This window comes from Anarhichas minor, unplaced genomic scaffold, assembly GCF_050575085.1.
Source record: "Anarhichas minor isolate MPS153535 unplaced genomic scaffold, ASM5057508v1 ptg000027l, whole genome shotgun sequence".
Lineage (NCBI taxonomy): Eukaryota > Metazoa > Chordata > Actinopteri > Perciformes > Anarhichadidae > Anarhichas > Anarhichas minor.
The window spans coordinates 23,697,726-23,720,000 of record NW_027466473.1 but is presented as its reverse complement, the minus strand read 5'-3'; the positions used below and the strand labels follow the sequence as shown (position 1 = coordinate 23,720,000).

General features: G+C 43.4%; 1 protein-coding gene and 3 long non-coding RNA genes across 4 annotated transcripts; 1 reads left to right on the top strand and 3 right to left on the bottom strand.

Annotated features, from left to right (window-relative positions):
- Positions 1–11,881: 11,881 nt before the first annotated feature.
- LOC142959802 (uncharacterized) lies at positions 11,882–13,884 on the bottom strand. Its single transcript, XM_076101269.1, has 5 exons — positions 13,763–13,884; positions 13,380–13,670; positions 12,737–13,066; positions 12,133–12,215; positions 11,882–12,033 (listed from the first exon to the last, which is right to left on the bottom strand). Exons 1-5 carry the CDS (start codon positions 13,878–13,880, stop codon positions 11,911–11,913), a joined length of 945 nt encoding a protein of 314 aa, XP_075957384.1. The 5' UTR covers positions 13,881–13,884; the 3' UTR covers positions 11,882–11,910.
- Positions 13,885–13,997: 113 nt separating this feature from the next.
- LOC142960134 (uncharacterized) lies at positions 13,998–15,117 on the bottom strand. Its single transcript, XR_012956285.1, has 3 exons — positions 15,014–15,117; positions 14,637–14,921; positions 13,998–14,086 (listed from the first exon to the last, which is right to left on the bottom strand). It is a non-coding gene; the product is annotated as an uncharacterized LOC142960134 (long non-coding RNA).
- A 57-nt stretch (positions 15,118–15,174) lies between these two features.
- On the bottom strand, positions 15,175–18,508 carry LOC142960025 (uncharacterized). Its single transcript, XR_012956274.1, has 3 exons — positions 18,388–18,508; positions 18,014–18,295; positions 15,175–15,328 (listed from the first exon to the last, which is right to left on the bottom strand). It is a non-coding gene; the product is annotated as an uncharacterized LOC142960025 (long non-coding RNA).
- A 1,548-nt stretch (positions 18,509–20,056) lies between these two features.
- Positions 20,057–22,029, top strand: LOC142959842 (uncharacterized). The gene is made up of 3 exons (XR_012956256.1): positions 20,057–20,163; positions 21,123–21,197; positions 21,903–22,029. It is a non-coding gene; the product is annotated as an uncharacterized LOC142959842 (long non-coding RNA).
- Positions 22,030–22,275: the final 246 nt, after the last annotated feature.

Sequence of the window (22,275 nt, the reverse complement as noted above, 5' to 3'; positions counted from 1 at the left end):
TGACGATACGTTGTGCGGACTCATTTGAAACTTATTTGTCAAAAACAAAATACTTTTCCCTAAAAGCATGATTCTCAATGCTTCATTGGATGGGATCCTATTTTAGGCGTCTGCAGAAGTCCGTGCAATAGCTGCTGTTACGGCCGATGTGAGAATACTTTCTGGTTGGTGATTCATCTTGTGAACCACTTTCACAACTCTGTTCCTGATGGTCATCTGAGATAAACAAGACCTGCGCAGAGAGACAAGTGAGCAGTGGGGATTCATGGACGTACAGGAAACAAGTAGGAGAGACGGATCCAGGGGAGCGAGGGAGGCCTTCGCACAGCTGCAGGGATGGGGGAGGGTGGGAATGTTATCTTCACAGGGTCAAAAGATCGGGAGAGAGGTTTTAACTCACTTCCTGTTTCTGCTGCTGGGATGACAAAACTGCTCTCCCTGCCCTCTGGAATTCACATCCATCCCTCCCACTCTCATTCCTTCGTCCCCTGTCCTGTCTTCAGCTCTTTTTTTTCTGCGTCCCCATTCAGATACTTTCATGTAAATCATAATATGTGGAGTCAGAAGAGGAAATGGCATCAACGTTTTTGTGTTTTTGTTCAAAACCAGCATGAGCTGACACTCAAGTGTTTCTGTCTATTTGTTTTTTTGTTGACCCAGAAGGTTGGCGTCTGGTCAGAGACGCAGCTGTGTTCAACGGCTAAAATAAACCATTTGGTTCAAAAATGTTCCCACTCACTTTATAAAAGGGCGTATTTGAGACTCCTTTCTTTGGTCAAGTGAGAGAAATACTAAGATGTGGTGTGGTTTGTTCAGAAACAGATCCCAAACAAAACAACTCCCAAAAATACAAATGTTTCTGTGTAGGAGGAGACAGATGTTGACATGAAACGTCATACCTGAAAAGCAAACTGTTGATGTACTACATTAAACTTAAAGCTACTGCAAGGAGCTTTCATTGGTGTTGATTCTGTCGTCCCCTGTGGACTAAAGTGGTAGTGTCTCTGAGCACCAGAGTCCCTTTAGAAAACCTCTCATTCTACTGCAGCACGGTCTGACAGTCTGCCCCTCTCAGTCCTGGTTCTGGTTCTCCCGTGAAGCTTTGACTTCACTCGTCAGAACCGATCTTGAAAAGACTGTATGCATGTCACTAGCGGAATTTGACCCTTGTTGCAGGAGATTTCATTCATTTCACTGCACGAAAAATGTGGCGTAACTTTTTCCTAAGTTTCGGATACATTGCGTGATTGTATAATTCACAGTCTCAAGCGCATTGTGCAGAGACGAACCGAAAACCCAAGGCTGCATGGAAGAAATGCTGCGACAAAATGATAGGAGACATGATTCTTTAAAACAGGATTTTCTATTATTTTCTAACTTGGTTTGGTTTTTTGAAGACCAGAAGTGAACTCAAATCAAGGTTTCTCTTAACGTCATGAGACTGTTAGAGTATACGAGCAGACAACCTGATGTAGGTCATGACCAGGAGTTTTACATCACACACACACACACACACACACACACACACACACACACACACACGAACCCTTCATCACGTCATCGATACACACACACACACACACACACACCCTTTCTGTGATTTTTCAATGGACTCTGTGCATCCTGGAGAGAATGCAGAGAGGAAGTGATTGAATAATTCAGCATATTTCCTGAACAGTAATGGCCTGCTGCTGCTGCTGATGGTGGAGGTGGTGGTGGTGGTGGTGTGGTATTCAGCGATGGGGTTAAGTGCTGTGTGTACTCAGCCAGCCATGCAACAAACCAACCAGCCATTCATCCATCCGGGCCTCAGTTTATTTACAGCCACAAAGCATTAAAACTGGGAAATTAGATATCGCAGAAATATCACTAAATGTGCCGGAGACTTTAAGAACGCTGCACTAAAATATGAAAATAATATGTTGACAATGTTTACTGAGGTCATAAATCAAGAGAGAAGTAGAGTCATTTCCTCATAGACTTCTATACAACCAGAGGAGTCGCCCCCTGGTGGACACTAGAGAGAATGCAGCTTTAACACTTGAAGCTTCGACTTCACTTCAGACGGGTTTCTCCTCAGACTGTTAGCCCTGCCATGTTGAGAGCAGATGGAAGCAATAAATATACTCAGGATTTCCCGTTTAGCACCTTTAAGGAGAGCAACGCGCTGCAACGCTAGCTGGCTAAAGTGGACAAAAAAACAGAAGGATCAGATTTTGTTTAATTTTCCTTATTTTAGCCGATAGGGATTCATTCAAATGGAGAATCTTTATTGCTGGTCAGACTCTTTGAGAGCTCCCCGCAGTGAACAGAGCCATTTCTGTCACAAGAAGTGTAAAACCATTTTGCTATAAATAGGCAAATCTTTGATTTAAGTATCTTTGACTAAAATGCAATCAATGTTGAAAGAACTGATCCGAGAACAAGCGACTTGGAGGTAAAATCCCAGAAAGAACATCCTTCATTTTGCCTCCATATTGTGTCACAGGGCACGGCTCTGGGTGTATTATATTTAGCTGTTTGGTCCAGGAAGCAGGATGAGAAAGGGGGGTCAGTTGTTGGATATTAGCGAGCCTTGTGGGACAAACCGGGGTTCAAACTTTCCCACAGTCTGAGCTGGAAAACGCTGGACGGAGGCCCTGACAGCTGGGTGACGGACTGCCCACTGCCTCCACAGGAAGGAAAGGTCACAGTGCAAACGCACACACAAACACACCGCTTGTCTGAATAAAAACCTGAGAGATCATTTCATCGCCCACATTTATTCTAAAACACATGTTTCAGCTCGTCGGCCGCACCAAAGTCATGTTTCTCTGTTAGATCCGTTTTAAATAGAAAAACAATGAGAACTCTACCTGCTGAGCAACAACACAGAAGACACACTCAGTTAGAGGCTAGCTGGGGAACAAAGTGGAACATTTATCAGCCAAAGAGACAGATATGTCCCTCGGGAGGTGGTGGAGACCAAAAACAGAGCAAAAAGTGAGATTATTGGACTTACGTTCATCAAAGTGGCCATGAACACATTTCTAGAGTAATGATGTGGGCTGCAAATAGATTGTTTGTTAAGATACCAGCGTATCCTCATACAACGGTTCGTATGATGTCTTACAAAACGTTACCCCTCCAGTAACACAAGTCAATGTCTGCTTTTCACACACGTTCTCCATCAAAATAAACTTACGTCTTCCCAAGAAAATCTGTTTGTTTTAGGCAACAAAACTACTTAGTTGGGTTTATTGTGAAATTCTTGGTTATGTTTGGAAAAAGATCGTCGTTTGGGTTCAAATAACTATTTCACTTTGGAGAACGAACTTTAGTCAACTGGCTGAAAGACCTCTGTTTGTTTGACCCATCCACCTCCTCTTGTTTTGTCTCGTTCTTCCTCGTTCATGATTACGATGAATAACATATGAATTGATTTTCTGGGGGGATATCTACGAATCACAGCACATTATTTAAGGTATCGCTACATCTGAACATTCACCACCACATAACCCAAGTAACCAAAAAGAGTTTTATTATATCGACTGTTGGTTCGTACATCGTATAATAACTTGAATAAAATAGCTGAACTATAACTTTCAGATTAATATCAATCAAATGTAATATTCATGACTGAATAAGCGTGTTATTCGGGGGGAATAAACATTCTTAGCGCCTGTGTCTATAAAGCGTTCACCGTATTCTTTCAATCGTTCCTGATGAGGAGAGTGAATTTTCTGAGCGCTCCGCTTTTATTCAATGCAAAACGACCACAAAACAAATAGAAATAGATGCAAAATAGCAACAAAAAGAAACAATATTTCTATAAAGAGACACAGAATGACTAAAGTAGATACAAAACAATCACAGGGAGGCAAAGTGACTACAAAGAGAAACATGATCACAAGGAGTTTCTAAAAAACTACATAGAAATGTAAAAGGACTACAAATAGATGCTAAAGGACGACAGAGAGACCAGATCGTCACGACGGACACGGATTTCTGAAATCCTTTTTTTTTTAAATATAGGCCTAGTTTGTTTTTAATAAGAGAAAAACCTTCACAATCATTGCCTCTCATGTGTTTTGGGTTCTTTTTCAGGACTGATTTGGAGGTAAAATCAATAAATTCTTCACAGTTCTTCAGTCCACGAGGAAGCCTGCGAGTTGTCTCAGTATCTAAAGATGGAGACTGGAAACACACAAACGTCCTCCTCTTCCCACAGTGTTGTGTTCAGGGAGCAGAGAGAGTGTGGGAGATATTTTCACGGCAACACACACACACACTCACACACACACACACACACACACACACACACACACACACACACACACACACACGGTTTAAAATAGTTATAGTGAAGACATGAGTGGAGTCTTTTAGTCTCATATTATGAGCTCATTGCTTCATGTTTCAGTCAGTGGAGGAGATAAATGACCTGCTGACGTGTACGTTCATCTTTCAGGTGAACCCTGAGCGCCTCATCTCCAGGTGAGCGTCCATGTGGAGGTTAAGATCAGTTTGGTGCTGCTCCACATTCCTGCTGAATTCATCAGCTCCAGTGGCTGAAAGAAGAGTTTTCTGTGGGGTTGTAGCTCCATCTGGTGGTCGCATTGAGACATGACGGGTAAATGTTTGACATGCTCTAAATGAGATTCACACTTCACTTCTGTTCAACGTAATGAAGTCAGCAGAACAAAACTCGCAAAGACATTTATTTTTGTGAGAAACACTTTCTCAGATATGTTTAACTCAACGAACTGTCACTGAAAAAGGACTTATTTTTTCAGCACCATAAGAAGACTGATGGCTTTCCTCTTATAACATCCTGCTGATGTTTAATATCTCTCCCACAGGAGACACGACTGGACTCAAACACACAACAAAGCTGACACACCAACTACTGCACCAGATTCATCTGCATGTGTGTTATTCAAACACAGGTCCTGTGTTGGTCTCTTCTTACCATTGAGGAGTCATGATTGTGTGATTGTCCTAACGAGTGTGTCTGTAGTCATGATTGTGTGTTTGTCTTAACGAGTGTGTCTGTAGTCATGATTGTGTGTTTGTCCTAACGAGTGTGTCTGTAGTCATGATTGTGTGTTTGTCTTAACGAGTGTGTCTGTAGTCATGATTGTGTGTTCGTCCTAACGAGTGTGTCTGTAGTCATGATTGTGTGTTGGTCTTAACGAGTGTGTCTGTAGTGTCTGTAGTCATGATTGTGTGTTTGTCTTAACGAGTGTGTCTGCAGTCATGATTGTGTGTTTGTCCTAACGAGTGTGTCTGTAGTCATAATTGTGTGTTTGTCCTAACGAATGTGTCTGTAGTCATGATTGTGTGTTTGTCTTAACGAGTGTGTCTGTAGTCATGATTGTGTGTTTGTCCAAACGAGTTTGTCTGTAGTCATGATTGTGTGTTTGTCCTAACGAGTGTGTCTGTAGTCATGATTGTGTGTTGGTCTTAACGAGTGTGTCTGTAGTGTCTGTAGTCATGATTGTGTGTTTGTCTTAATGAGTGTGTCTGCAGTCATGATTGTGTGTTTGTCCTAACGAGTGTGTCTGTAGTCATAATTGTGTGTTGGTCTTAACGAGTGTGTCTGTAGTGTCTGTAGTCATGATTGTGTGTTTGTCTTAACGGGTGTGTCTGTAGTCATGATTGTGTGTTTGTCCTAACGAGTGTGTCTGTAGTCTAGAGTCAGGTGAGTAGAGAGGCAGTGAGATGGAGAGCGAAGCAGCACAATCTAACATTACACACTACAAGCTGCATCAGACGAACAGACAAACATACGAGTGTTGACGTGTGTGTGTATGTGTGTATGTGTGTGTGTGTATGTGTATGTGTGTATATGTGTGTATGTGTGTATGGTTGTTTGAGTCTCTCTGTAGTTGCATTATGTCTCTTTGTAGTCATTTTGTTATAATGAGTCCTTCATGAAGCTGCAGGATGTGTTCAGCTCTGAACCCATTGGTCCGTCTGACTGTCAATCAACAGATCAATATCTCTGTGAGCACATCCAGCACCTTCCTGTGTGTTGCTCTGGTGATCTTACATCATGTGTCGTCAGTTTGTTTCTCCTTCACTGAATAGTTTCTGGTGATTTATTACTTCTGGTGATTTAGTGAACTCCTGATTCAAACCGACTCTGTTGTTGCTCTTTATCAAGTTTCTCCTGAGAGAGATGGAAGAAGTACTCACATCTTTTACTGCAGTAAAAGTACTAATACCACAGTGTAGAAGTACTCTGTTACAGTTAAAGTACTAATACTGTGAGTACTACCAGCAGTGTTTGCAGAGGATTTCTCAGGATATCATGGTTCAGCATCTCTCACCTCCTGCTGTATTCTCAGTCTTTGAACCGGTCCTGGTCTCCACTCCTCAATGTCTCTTCCTTTAGAAACCTGAGCTGTCTGAGTTTAGCTGTGAACCAGTTTGTTGTTGATGTTACTCACCCTGGTGCATGATGGGACACTGCTGTCTTCACAGAAGCTGATGTATGATGTCACAGCTGCTACTTTACACAGTTCTTTGTGATGTTGCTCAAAGGTCAGTTTCACCCCAAAAAGAGGAGAAAATGGTGGTGAACAAGAGATGAGTGAAAGACGTGGAGAAGCTGAGTCACCTCCACCAGACATCATCTCTGGAGGACTTCCACATCTTCATCCTGTGCTCTGAACACAGGAACGTGGTTTTCACATTCATGGAACGTTGATCAGGTAATAAATACTTTATAATAGATTCTGTAACCTCTTATAACAAAGTGACTGAATTAGAGAAGTGTTACCATGATTCTGTTAATGTAGGCTGAGCCTTACAGTCGAGCATTGTAATGAAAATGAGGACCGTGAACAAGTAACATCTGCAGGAACATCTGTCTACACGGTCGTGTTCCCCAAGTCAAAGAACATTAAATGCATATAAAGCCAGTTAAAACAGAGCCTACATACAGGAAGTGTAAAACTATTTTATAATAAACATAATACAATGAAGGTGGGATTTTAACAAGTACAAATGACAAAGTTTCAACATAAATAAGGAAGGAAGCGTATTTAATTTAGAACAAGAAAACTATCATTTAAATAATGTCTTCATATTCAGAGTACGTGGATGAAGTGATGAGGCTCGTACTTGAGGAGGCGTTTGAGGACCCGACTCCATCTGTTGAGGAGTTGAAGACGAGGACCTGTGGTCCCAGTGAGAGACCCTCAGAGGAGGAAGTGTTGGCGCCACGTGTCCCGCTTCAGTCCAGGAGCAGCCTGAAGACCACAACAGGACGGGATGACGACCCTCATGTCCTCAAGAGAAGCAGCTGAGGAAGGATCTCCTGCATGGAGAGGAGCTCACACCATTACCATCGCAGACCAAATATGTTCTATGTACAGTGTGACAGCACTTACTCATGTTTATGTTTTATGATATTATTATTGACATAATTGAACATTTACATGAAATATTGTTTGTTAATAAAGTAAATAATGAGTCAGGAGGCAACATCACTGCAGAGGACAAATATGAATCCAGGAAGCAACAATTCTACTTCAAATAAGATGATGAGATCATGTTGTTGATGATAAACATAATAATGGTAAAATGCAGCTCCATTTTAGCAGAAAGGTCACAGTTAGGAAGACATTTGATGTACTAGTGTTGTTACTGTTTACAACACAAAGCTGTACTCTCTAAATCTGTGTACTGTACATAACATGACCAAAGTCACTAACAACAGTCTTTAGGTTGAACAGGGAACATGTGTTCGTACATCACTTTGGTAGTATTTCTCTGCTGAGGCAGCGTGAGTGTAACTCTGAGCTGCTGTTACTCAGATGAAGAGGAGGACTCGTGTTCTTCACCACAGCTTCTGAACTGCGGTTGTGTGAAACTGATTCTATCTGATTTCACAAGAAGCTGCTGACTGATTGCAGATTATACTGTTTCCATGACAGGCTGAGCTGTTCCTGTCAGATGAATGCTGTCAGTGTCGTCTTCTTATTTCTGATAGATGTGTTTTACTTCAGCTACTGTCGTTAAACAATGTCTGTAAGTGAATGAAATGAGAAGTAGACAGAAGAGGAGTTCAACAACATAACCTCATACAAGTTAACACCACCAACAAAACAGGAGGATTAAATGTGGACTCTTAAAGCCAGTTCTATTAGTTACAGTGTACCGGGCCCCAGGTCAGAGTTCTTATCAAGTCTGGTCCTTAAACAGATGAAGTCATGATTGTAGGGGACTTTAATATTCATGTGGATGTTGATACTGATGCCTTAGTGCTGCGTTTATCTCATTAGTAGATTGGCTTCTGTCAGAGTGTACATGAATTAAAATAGAACATTTAATAGTCCTTCCACAGAACCCTCTTTAATCGGACCATTATCTAATAACTTTTACATTTCTACTACCGGAGTGTACAACATTAGGCAACAGTTTCTACACTAGATGTCTATCTGATGGTGCTGTAGCTAAATTTAAAGAAGCAATTCCATCTGTATTTAATTCAATATCATGTCTCAATATGACAAAGTAGCTGTAATTAAACCTCAAATTTGTGATTTTGGTCTATATAAAATAAATGTAATTAAAAATGTAATAGAATGAACCAGTTGGTGAAGTATGCGGTCATGAACGTCTCACGGTTTCAGCAGCAGAGCTTAACTCTCTAAACGTTCTCCATTCATTCTCTATGGTAGTTCTCAGCACTACGGGTGTAATACATATTGTGGCCACAAACAGGATTTTGGCGGCGCTGTTACTCACTAAAAGAGACCTCGTTTTTACCTCTTTGTTTTACTCTCTTCAAAAATAGGAAATTACATTAAAAATAGTGAAAAATACAACAAAAATGAAATACATATTACTCTGTTACAGTTACAGTCGTCCGTTCCACGTCCAGAAATGATCCGACTGGACCCGAGTTCAACAACCCTTCAAGTACTTTGTTAAAGTAGTACTAGTACTACATGTATCTGTGCAGTACAAGTATGTGCGTTTAGTTCTACGTGTGTATTCTTATTTTATTCACATTGTTTGATTAGTTCGGATATTTAGCACAAAAGTAATCAAAATACTTAAAAACAGGAATAAGCAAAGTTCTTATGAAATAAGCAAAACACAATTATTAATTAGAATAATCTTTAGTTGTAAAAATAAGCAAAATCTTTAATTACATAATATTGTAAATTCATGAAGTACAAAATAAGTAAAATCTGAATGAAAAAGTAAATTTCGTTAATTACAAAATCAAGTGAAAGGCTCATGATTTAAGCAAAATACTTTGTTACATTTCTTTTTTTAATTCCTTAAAATTAAGTAAATTTACGAACAAAAAATTGTTAAATTCTTATGAAATGAGCAAAATCCTGAACTATGAAAACATGTAAATACCTTGATTGCAACATTAATGAAGTACAACAACAATAATAATAAAATCCTTAATTATAGCATTCTTATGAAATATCAAAAATCCTTCATTACACAATGAACTACAATGATTAAGAACAACAATGAGCAAAATAGTAAAAACTTCTGAATCTGAAATAAATGAGTTTTTAGGGGCTGATCCCAGTGGGACGTTGTTCATATTTGTGTTATGTCCTGGTGGACTTACTGCCCCAACTACTGCTACCTCTACTTCTACCCCGATTGTCTAAAACCGGGAGTATTTATACTCTAGAAACACCGGGGGAAGGTTTCAACCCCCCTGGTGCCTTCCTCCTGAGGCATGACATGCGCATGGTAACCCCCCTTAAATGTAGACATTCATTGATGGATCGTTATCTAACACAACGACCTCTACTGGTCCTCAGGACGTAGGTCACACCGTGCTCACTGGTTTAAGAATACTCAGACATGTGTTCCTCATCGCATGGGTTCAACAGGTTACAGGGATACATGATAATACATCAACAACGAAAGATACACAACATAATACAGCGTTTTGGCCCAGCATAAGATTAATAACAGAGTATTCTCATATATACGTACTCTTTTGCATAACTTGCGCCCAGGTCCTTAAGGAACCCTTGTCCGTAAGGGGCAAGGAATGCGGACGCGGTCCACTACCTTTTACGAGGTGAACGTCAAAAGGCCAAAGGTGACCTTAACAGAAGCCTAAAAGGTAGAAAATAAAAAGTTCAAAATGAAACGTGTGTGTGTATGAATGCGCCACCGCGCTCGGCCAGGGTTACTGCAGACGTCAGCCGGCGCCTATGAGAAAGTCAAACATAATCCATGAAGCACACCATCCTGATCAGTCACTCGGAAAGTACCTACGTACCGAACCACTTGATAACCTGGAAAGCCCTACAAGTGTGTGTGTGTGTGTGTGTGTGTGTGTGTGTCGTAACCGCACGTCCGTGCAGCCGCTCCATCTTACGAGAGGTACAGAGCCCTATGCCTCTCTAAGTTACATTTTTGTGTTTCTGTATTTTTGATTCATTGTTCTGCTGAGCAGCAATACGGTGCCTCCAGCACCTAATAACCAGCCAGGCCGTCTAGAAGGAATCCACAATTTCCCAAACACTCCAACCCATCTAACAAGCTGAATCCTTAATTACAAAACTAAGCAAAATGCAAATGATTGAAGTAAAACCCTCTAATTATGAAAAACAAGCTAAATCCTTAATTATAGCATTCTTATGAAATATCAAAAATCCTTCATTACACAATGAACTACAATGATTAAGAACAACAACGAGCAAAATAGGAAAAACTTCTGAATCTGAAATAAATGAGTTTTTAGGGGCTGATCCCAGCGGGACGTTGTTCATATTTGTATTGTTCTGATTATCTTTTAGATAAATGTTGCTCACGACAATAAAGAGTCACGTGAACCACAAGGAGGCTAAAGTGAAGTCATGAAGCTCATTCTATGTTTTAAAGGACAAACAGCAACAGATTGTGAACATTGAGTATCGTTGTGCAGAATGTAGAAGATAGAAGTCAATGGTTCATGTTTATTCTAATATCTCACACTAACATTGTTCCTGATAGTCTGGTGTCTGCTTGGACTCTGGTAAACCTGCTCTCAAGTCTACTTTAAATGAAACGTTATATCTGTGAGGTGTTTTTAAAGATTCACGTCTTCAGCAGGAACCAATGGGCTTGGAGCTGAGAGCCACAGACAGGAAGTCAGAAGGTGTGGAGAGACCAACACATTGTTGAGAGTAAGACAGACAGGCTACAATAATGTGAGATCATATTCAGCCTTCTGGTTTAAGGGAACATGCGTCTTGTAGGAAATTTGGGGTTTAGAAGTGTGTTTTAAGAAATTATAATAGAAGTGTTTAATGATTCATAATTAAGAAATCATAATTAGAAGTATGTTGGAATACATAATTAGAAGATTCATAATTAGAAGTGTTTTAGAATTTGTAGTTAGAAGTGTATCTTAGTAGAATTTGTAGCACCTTTATATTTGTTTGTGAAACTTGTGAAGGTTTTTGCCAAAAGTTGCAAATCCTAATCGTTATATAGAATGTTTACCAAAGAAGTGTTAAGCCATAAAATACAGTCATTGAATGTATTAAACTGTGAAGAATAGCCAAGGGAAAGTCAGACTTCTAGACAGACATTTGCAGGTTGTGCCCGCGCGAGGGTTTTCGGAAGCCTGACGCCAGGAGGAGGCAACCGAAATTAGCCAATAGGAATTAAGATGGCCAAAAGGGGGGGGATTTCAAACTGTAAGAGGAAGTGCTGGAAAGGTATTCACTCTCTTCTTACTCGGCTCTCAGCGTGGAAGCATCTGTGTTTTCAGGCTGAGTCGCGAGTGAATAGCTTTTCACACATTGTTGAGAGTAAGACAGACAGGCTACAATAATGTGAGATCATATTCAGCCTTCTGGTTTAAGGGAACATGCGTCTCAAAGGGAGCTGGTGGTGGTTGTGTGGTAGAAACCATCTGGATGTGAGATGAGCTGCTTGGAGGAGCTACTCTGCTCCCTGAGCTCCTTCTTCTTCTTCTTCTTCTTCTTCTTCAGCTGCAGGAACACCCAGCTTATACTGATCCAGCTCAGTGTTCTTCTGTCTCCACGGCATCTGCCCCCTGTTGGCCTGCAGAGACATGACAGCACAGTCCTGTCTTCAGTTCACTAAACACAGAGCGAGAGCTTCATCTCATGGCTGGTCTAAACAGCAGACGTGTGTCCGTACCTTACAGTAGAAGTAAAGGGCAACGTTCAGCAACAGCAGAGCCAGCGGCAGGACGATGGCTTTGATGATCAGAGGAGTTGGATCTGAACAAACACATGGACAGTCATCACATCACACGACATCATGAGTCCAACAGCTCCCACTGACCCTGAAATCTACAATCACTGACACACATCAACACGTTAACGACTGTCTCAGTGTTTGGTGTCCAGGATGACCCTGGTTCTCTGAGTGAGGTATCGGAGCACACCGCCCTTCTTGCTTCTGATTGGTGGAGGAACTACACTTGAAAATGGAGAGTTGGGGGCTAAGAGGTGTTATGACTGATGTGGTGACAGTGGAGCTTTGTGATTGGTCACGTCAGAAGCTGCTTCAGTTCTCAGAGAACCAGAGTCATCCTGGTACCCAAACCTGCTCTGTCCTCCAGTAGGTTGTTAGCTGTTTATAGACTGTGTTGAGGTTTGGTTGCTATATGACATGTGTCACACAATGACAGGAGTCAGAGTCATTCCAGAAACAACAACATGGACTCTGTGGTCAGCTGATCATCTTCAGTCAGTTTGGACCAATCATCTTCAAACCTGCATGTGAACAGTCAGCTTACCTAAGACAGTGATGGAGAGCAGACGGCTCTCAGAGGAGAAGTTATGATTAAAAACATGGAGGTGATAAACACAGCTGTAGCTTCCTTGGTGGGCGGGCTCTGCAGCAGGAAACAGGAAGTGGGCAGAGTGATTGACAGCCGGCTGGGTGTAGTTGTGTGCTGAGTTGGAGGAGGTGAAGGTGAGCTGGAAGGAGCCTCCTGGGTACTGTGGCTGGATGGAGCAGCTGATGGTGAAGGTGGAGCGCCTGAGCACCGGAGCCCCCTGCTGCTGGGCCTCGGAGACCCCGTACATTGAGGAGGACACAGTGATGATTGGCTGAAGCAGCAGGTCTGTAACCACAGAGAGATGATGAAAGTTCATGTTTACCCTCCGTTGAACAAGATGGACCCTGAATAAGGACGTGATGTCACAGGTCAGACAGACAGACAGGTGTGTCCTCCAGGTGGAGCTCAGCAGTCTCTGGAGGTTTGAAGCTTCCAGAAACCAGCCCACCTCTCTACACTTCAGGATGTCGTTGTCCTGGTTAACTTTACAGTTCAGTCCAATAGAAACCCACTGACTGTCACTGTGACAGAGGAAGGAACATGCTGTAGACATTACTGTCAGAGATGATGTCATAGATGATGTCACTGATGGGCTTACCTGAGCAGATGAGATCCATGATGGAGGAAGAGGAAGCTGATGTTAAACACTCTCTCAGAGCAGATCCAGAGTGAACACAGTCAGAGTCGATCCACCACATAGATCTCCCTGAGGAATCCTCTCTCTGTCTGTTAGAAACAGCAGAGCCACAGTCCAGCTCTCTACAGGCAACAGCTGCAGCTGCTGTCTTCAGGGTCCAGTCATAGTAAACTGCTGGTCTCCAGTCTCCTTCATGTTTCACCTCCAGTGTTCCTGCACAGCGACTGGGTCCTCCCACCAACCTGACAGGTTCTGAACACAAACAAGAGAGTCGTCAGTAAAGAACAAAGTGAGTTTCAGTAGAACAGAGATGAACCAGATCAAAGCTGCAGCTCCTCTTCTACCTGAGCAGGTGAGTCCAACAGCTTTGCCAGGTGAGCAGGTGTTTCTATCTGAGCCTGAGCTTCTACAGTCCAGGAGAGCAGACTCACGGCCTCCACACTGGAACTCTTTGGTCCACATTGGAGCCTCCACTTCTCCATAGAGCGCCCCCTGGAGGACCGAAGGAGCCCCACAGCCAAGCTCCCTACAGACCACCTCTGCATCCTGCTGGTCAAAGTCATCTTCACACACTGAGGACCCCCACTGGTTAGACTGGTCAGACTGGTTAGACTTCACCTCCAGTCTGCCTGAGCACAGACTCGTCCCATTCACCAGCCTGACAGAGTCTGGAGAGATGATAGAAGAGAGAGAGACAGAGAGAGAGAGAGAGAGAGAAAAGACATCAGACACTAAATAACATTCTTTGAAGATCTGTGACCCAGAATATAAATGTGTTGATAAAATGATCCCTAACATCTCAAAGAGATGGGGCTGGACTCTCTCCTTCAGGAGGGTCCAGGGTGAAGGACGGTGTGGAGGTACTGACGAGCCCCCGGCTGAGCTGAGCTGCTCTAAGTTGTGTCCAGTAAGTCATTGGTGCCTGTTATGGTGGAAACCAAAGAAGCTGCAGGTGGAAACCAGTGAATAAGAAAGCTGTGGAGCTGAAGGAGGAGTCCTTTCAGGCTGGTTGGTGGTCGGCCCAGAGGAGTCCTGGAGCAGCAGACATGGAGGTTCCATATATAAAGATATCTTGGTGCATTCAGCACCTGGTTTACTGAGGCAGCAGCTCATCAGACAAGTCTGCTGCCATTCTAGCTGCTGCATGTGTGTGTGTGTGTCCACCTGATACACTACTGTCAGAGATGATGTCACTGATGATGTCACTGATGGGCTTACCTGAGCAGGTGAGATCCACGATGGAGGAAGAGGAACCTGATGTTAAACACTCTCTCAGAGCAGATCCAGAGTGAACACAGTGAGGGTAGATCCTCCACATAGATCTCCCTGAGGAATCCTCTCTCTCTCTGTTAGAAACAGCAGAGCCACAGTCCAGATCTCTACAGACAACAGCTGCTGTCTTCAGGGTCCAGCCAAAGTAATCTACTGGTCTCCAGTCTGCTTCATGTTTCACCTCCAGTGTTCCTGCACAGCGACTGGCTCCTCCCACCAACCTGACAGGTTCTGAACAGAAACAAGAGAGTCGTCAGTAAAGAACAAAGTGAGTTTCAGTAGAACAGAGATGAACCAGATCAAAGCTGCAGCTCCTCTTCTACCTGAGCAGGTGAGTCCAACAGCTTTGCCAGGTGAGCAGGTGTTTCTATCTGAGCCTGAGCTTCTACAGTCCAGGAGAGCAGACTCACGGCCTCCACACTGGAACTCTTTTGTCCACATTGGAGCCTCCACTTCTCCATAGAGCGCCCCCTGGAGGACTGAAGGAGCCCCACAGCCAAGCTCCCTACAGACCACCTCTGCATCCTGCTGGTCAAAGTCATCTTCACACACTGAGGACCCCCACTGGTTAGACTGGTCAGACTTCACCTCCAGTCTGCCTGAGCACAGACTCGTCCCATTCACCAGCCTGACAGAGTCTGGAGAGATGATAGAAGAAGAGAGAGAGAGAGAGAGAGAGAGAGAGAGAGAGAGAGAGAGAGAGAGAGAAAGACATCAGACACTAAATAACATTCTTTGAAGATCTGTGACCCAGAATATAAATGTGTTGATAAAATGATCCCTAACATCTCAAAGAGATGGGGCTGGACTCTCTCCTTCAGGAGGGTCCAGGCTGAAGGACGGTGTGGAGGTACTGACGAGCCCCCGGCTGAGCTGAGCTGCTCTAAGTTGTGTCCAGTAGGTCATTGGTGCCTGTTATGGTGGAAACCAAAGAAGCTGCAGGTGGAAACCAGTGAATAAGAAAGCTGTGGAGCTGAAGGAGGAGTCCTTTCAGGCTGGTTGGTGGTCGGCCCAGAGGAGTCCTGGAGCAGCAGACATGGAGGTTCCATATATAAAGATATCTTGGTGCATTCAGCACCTGGTTTACTGAGGCAGCAGCTCATCAGACAAGTCTGCTGCCATTCTAGCTGCTGCATGTGTGTGTGTGTGTCCACCTGATACACTGCTGTCAGAGATGATGTCACTGATGATGTCACTGATGGGCTTACCTGAGCAGGTGAGATCCACGATGGAGGAAGAGGAAACTGATGATACACAATCCTTCAGAGCAGATCCAGAGTGAACACAGTGAGAGTTGATCATCCACACAGATCTCATTGAGGACTCCTCTCTCCGTCTGATAGAAACAGCAGAGCCACAGTCCAGATCTCTACAGGCAACAGCTGCTGTCTTCAGGGTCCAGCCATAGTAAACTACTGGTCTCCAGTCTGCTTCATGTTTCACCTCCAGTGTTCCTGCACAGCGACTGACTCCTCCCACCAACCTGACAGCTTCTGAACAGAAACAAGAGAGTCGTCAGTAAAGACATTAATTTAATTAATAAATATAAACTAACACTTGACTGCTGGTTCTGCTTCACTGGTTCTTTGTTTCTCTTTTCTTTCTCTATTCACCTGTTGATGTGTGATTTCCTTCAGCCTGGAGTCCTGGAGAAATAGACACATATTTGTTGTTTTAAGTGAATATAATATAAATGTATTTGCAGTTTTCACCAAAACCTTATTGTGATGTTGTTACATTTACATTCAGACAGTTGAACCTGCATTAAAAAACAAGACTGTGTTTAGACGTCTCCATCTGTTTCAGCCAATCACAGAAGAGGAGATTAAAGGGTCATATTTCTTTGTGACAGTACGACAAACAAGACATTTATTATTTCTTAAATTGAAATGCTTATTAACAAGAGCTTCCCTCAGAAGGCAGAGCATCCTGAGGGGAGGGGCTAAAAACAGAAAAGTCCAAAGTTAAGAAGACATAATAACAACATGTTATATTGATTATTATCAGGCAGCAAAAAGGGTTTAAATGGTTCAGCCAATCAGAGGCAGCGAGTCATGACGGTCTCTCAGTACTCAGTGATGAATACATTGTGTTTCCTGTGAGTCCTTCACAATAAAAGCCCCATAGTGATTGTCTTGTTGAGGTGTGTTATTGTGGAGCAGCAGTAAATGCTGAGTCAGCATTAGCAGTAGCTTAATGCTGCTCTGGTCCGTCTGTAGGAGAGTGAACAGGAAACAGTGAGGCTGGTATCAGACTACAAACTGCCTCACTGATCACATGCTGCATCGTTTCCTGTCTGTTAGTCATGAGTCTGAATCTATGGAGGACTCCACCTCCACCACTATCAACACTGCACACAGAGATCATTATGGATATACATTGACTGCATGAATATTAATGTACAACAAATATAATCAATGACTTATGATTTGATTAAATGTTGGATTTTAACTTGAATGTGTTCGTTGAGGAAACATCATCACGTTTAATAAACTAAGAGGAAACTGTTGATGTGTTGTTATTGTAACATGGAGGCTGGTACAGTTCATGCAGTCAATAATGAATCACTTTAATTATTATTATTCACGAAGAATCATTTATTTATTCTGAAACTTTTCTATTAGATCGCAACAATACGACCTCACTCCATTGTCTTCATGTTCTGTGTGTGTGTGTGTGTGTGTGTGTGTGTGTGTGCGTGTGTATGTATGTGTGTGTGTGTGTGTGTATGTATATGTGTGTGTGTGTGTGTGTGTGTGTGTGTGTGTGTGTGTGTGTGTATATGTATATGTGTGTGTGTGTGTGTGTGTGTATATGTATATGTGTGTGTGTGTGTGTGTGTGTGTGTGTGTGTATATGTATATGTGTGTGTGTGTGTGTGTGTGTGTGTGTGTGTGTGTGTATGTATATGTGTGTGTGTGTGTGTGTGTGTGTGTGTGTGTATATGTATATGTGTGTGTGTGTGTGTGTGTGTGTGTGTGTGCGTGTGTATGTATGTGTGTGTGTGTGTGTGTATATGTATATGTGTGTGTGTGTGTGTGTGTGTGTGTGTGTGTGTGTGTGTGTGTGTATGTGTATGTGTATGTGTGTGTGTGTGTGTGTGTGTGTGTGTGTGTCCTCCAGGTGGAGCTCAGCAGTCTCTGGAGGTTTGAAGCTTCCAGAAACCAGCCCACCTCTCTACACTTCAGGATGTCGTTGTCCTGGATAACTTCACAGTTCAGTCCAATAGAAACCCACTGACTGTCACTGTGACAGAGGAAGGAACATGCTGGAAACACTGCTGTCAGAGATGATGTCATAGATGATGTCACTGATGGGCTTACCTGAGCAGGTGAGATCCACGATGGAGGAAGAGGAACCTGATGTTAAACACTCTCTCAGAGCAGATCCAGAGTGAACACAGTCAGAGTCGATCCACCACATAGATCTCCCTGAGGAATCCTCTCTCCATCTGTTAGAAACAACAGAGCCACAGTCCAGATCTCTACAGACAACAGCTGCTGTCTTCAGGGTCCAGCCAGAGTAATATACTGGTCTCCAGTCTCCTCGTTTCACCTCCAGTGTTCCTGCACAGCGACTGGCTCCTCCCACCAACCTGACAGGTTCTGAACAGAAACAAGAGAGTCGTCAGTAAAGAACAAAGTGAGTTTCAGTAGAACAGAGATGAACCAGATCAAAGCTGCAGCTCCTCTTCTACCTGAGCAGGTGAGTCCAACAGCTTTGCTAGGTGAGCAGGTGTTTCTATCTGAGCCTGAGCTTCTACAGTCCAGGAGAGCAGACTCACGGCCTCCACACTGGAACTCTTTGGTCCACATTGGAGCCTCCACTTCTCCATAGAGCGCCCCCTGGAGGACTGAAGGAGCCCCACAGCCAAGCTCCCTACAGACCACCTCTGCATCCTGCTGGTCAAAGTCATCTTCACACACTGAGGACCCCCACTGGTTAGACTGGTTAGACTGGTCAGACTTCACCTCCAGTCTGCCTGAGCACAGACTCGTCCCATTCACCAGCCTGACAGAGTCTGGAGAGATGATAGAAGAGAGAGAGACAGAGAGAGAGAGAGAGAGAGAGAGAGAGACAGAGAGATAAAACACAGTGTCAAGTCAAACAGGATCTTTCTTTTATGTAAAGAGAAGCAATATAAAGGACTGAGAAATACTATTAGTAAATAAAATAACATGTAAAGCAGTTAGTAAAGTGATTGATATACTGACAATCTGAGTATTCAGAAAAGAAACAGGGCGGAACCAATCTGCCTGGACCTGTAGATGAGCAGAGGCCCGATCCCAACCTCCACCCTCACGGACTCACAGACTTTGAGGCTCCCGTAGAGTCCCTGAGGGTTTAGGACTCCCGCTGTTAGACCATCCAGGGTTTGAGTCTCTCAGACACTTTGAGTCCTTCATGAACCCGTTCTGTAAGTCAGCATTAGATGCAGACTTTGCCTCAGGGAATTACCCACAAGTCATTGCAATGTGACGTTAAACACGAGGTAACCAGTGGACGCATGGAGACGTAAAAACCGTTAAAGAAAGAGGACGGCTCAGTGTGTTCAGCCTGGAGTATTACATGTACTCAGAAACATTAAGGGTTAAAGATGGAACATGAAAACATGAAATCAGAGGATATTTAGTTATATTCAACATGTTAAATATTTAATATATGTCAAATATTTGACTTTGTCATTGAAGCTGTTTTGACAAACACGAGTAAATAGATGATATGAAATGACCTCATCCTGTGAGGAAAGAGCCTGAAGACGTTCAAATCAGGGAGTACAAAGTATACAATAAATACACAGTTATACAGCTTATCTTTAGTCGCTGTCATGGTAACGTGATATGTCCCATTCATATTCACACCATTTCAAACCCTCGAGTCTCTCACACGCAACCACTTACCAGGCGACCTCAGTGAGTCCTTAAGGGTTCAGGGTTTGAGGCTTTAGGGGGGACGTTGGTACTGGGCCAGACACGCAGTCCGGAATCAGACAAACACCGCACCGACACAGATCACATGGGGTTGAGATCTGAGATAAGACTGTGCATGACTGACGAGTCTAACAGTCAGATACGGAGTAAAAACGGAGTAGTGTGGACAGGGCCTAAGGCCTAAGGTATCTGCTACGTTTACACTGAGCGGCCACACTACGCCGGAGTTTTGGAGCACCCTAAACGGAGGAGTCTGAAAACTCCGCCGAGGTTGGAGGTGTTTGAGAACTCCGGGGTTGCGTTTGCGTGTGGACGGTCGGATTCGGATGTGCTTAGAAAAAATTACGCCCACACCCGTGTTCGCTACTGGATTGGTTCTTGGCAACCATGACGTCTCCGCCCCTGATTCGTCACACTCACTAGCGTGACCAGCGGCGTCATCAGCCCTATGGAGCAGCTCATTGTTTTTAGATTCTAATGAGAAGACACGCTGCACTAACGTTTTACTTCTTCCGTTTGGTAGCCTTGAGAGACCTTAGTCTGTAAGTATGTATTTATGAAGCACGAAAATATGTACGTAGATATATTCTATTCGCGTTTTTAGCATAACATTTGTGTTGTATTAAATGCTAATCGCGGTTAGCATTTCTCCATTGGCGGTAATGTTAAAATTAGCTTAGAAGCTAGCTAGGCGGACATGATGTTCAGAGCTACTAGTGAGAACAGACAACAACAACACGGAGGAAACGAGTGAGAGACGTGTGTTGACCATATTTATGGACCATAATCTAGTAAACGTTTATGTGTAAGTGTTGATGTCAAAGTAAAGTTGATATGAGAGAGAGAGAGAGACCGCGACCGACCGACCCGCAGCGCTGCAAGCAATCCACTTCCTGTTTACACCGTCACGCGCATGCCCAGTGTACGTTAATGGTCACGTGCTGTCCGCCTTCGAAGGCTGCCGTGTGGACGCAGATCAACTCGAGAATGATGCTGAAACTCCCGTGTGGACGGAGATCGGTTCTATTTGACAAATCTGCATCCAAGGAGAAACGGAGTAGTGTGGACAGGGCCTAACAGTCCGCAGAGGCAGCCGGGGGGGGAGTGAGAGAGAGAATTAATAATCAATCATCAATCTAGATATTATAATAATATATAATAAGAGAGAGAGGCAGCCGGTGTGAGTGAGAGAGAGAGAGAGAGAGAGAGAGAGAGAACAAACACAGGAAGCTCCGATGGACCCTCAGGACAGTGAAAGACTTGCTTGAGTTCAACCAACTGACCAACAGCATGTGGCGGATCTCGTAGCGTGACCGTCTTTACATTTATTACTGTTTTGCTCGACAGAGTTTGAATCCCGGTCGTTGCGATCTTTCCATAAACATATTTTCTTCAATGTATTTCTTCATACGTGGCGGTGATGTTGTCTCACTGATACAATCAATGGATATGAGATGTGGCTTTTAGATCTCCAGCAATATGTTTGTGAATGTGTCGACAGAGGCAGAAAACAGCTGCTGCTGTTCAGTGAACACAACACACGCACGGAAGGGAAACCAGTCGGGCTGTAACACCGGTAAGAGAGCTGAACTTTGCACCAACTGAGTGAAGACCCAGCGTTAGCATTACACCACGGGGATCTGTAGCCCACATACATACGGGGACAGTTTAACCCTGTGTTGTATGATATCGTTGTTTGTCTTTCATCAATTGTCCGCAAATGTTTTCTATCTGTTTGTGAATCCTATGAAGGTGGAAGCAGGTGAATGGTGATAGTTAAAGAGGTTTCATTGTTTGTTGATGGTATAATAACATCCTGGTTCACTTCTGGTCGCTAAAAGTGCTGAAGTGAAGTATAATATATATTACATGTGTCAGAACATGTTTAGATTATAGGATGTGACACTGGTGCTTAATACTCAAACCACCATGAATGCTTGGTGGTCGGCCCAGAGGAGTCCTGGAGCAGCAGACATGGAGGTTCCATATATAAAGATATCTTGGTGCATTCAGCACCTGGTTTACTGAGGCAGCAGCTCATCAGACAAGTCTGCTGCCATTCTAGCTGCTGTGTGTGTGTGTGTGTGTCCACCTGATACACTGCTGTCAGAGATGATGTCACTGATGATGTCACTGATGGGCTTACCTGAGCAGGTGAGATCCACGATGGAGGAAGAGGAACCTGATGATACACAATCCTTCAGAGCAGATCCAGACTGAACACAGTCAGAGTTGATCCACCACATAGATCTCATTGAGGACTCCTCTCTCCATCTGGTAGAAACAGCAGAGCCACAGTCCAGATCTCTACAGACAACAGCTGCTGTCTTCAGGTCCCAGTTAGGGTCATATACTGGTCTCCAGTCTCCTTCATGTTTCACCTCCAGTGTTCCTGCACAGCGACTGGCTCCTCCCACCAACCTGACAGCTTCTGAACAGAAACAAGAGAGTCGTCAGTAAAGACATTAATTTAATTAATAAATATAAACTAACACTTGACTGCTGGTTCTGCTTCACTGGTTCTTTGTTTCTCTTTTCTTTCTCTATTCACCTGTTGATGTGTGATTCCCTTCAGCCTGGAGTCCTGGAGAAATAGACACATATTTGTTGTTTTAAGTGAATATAATATAAATGTATTTGCAGTTTTCACCAAA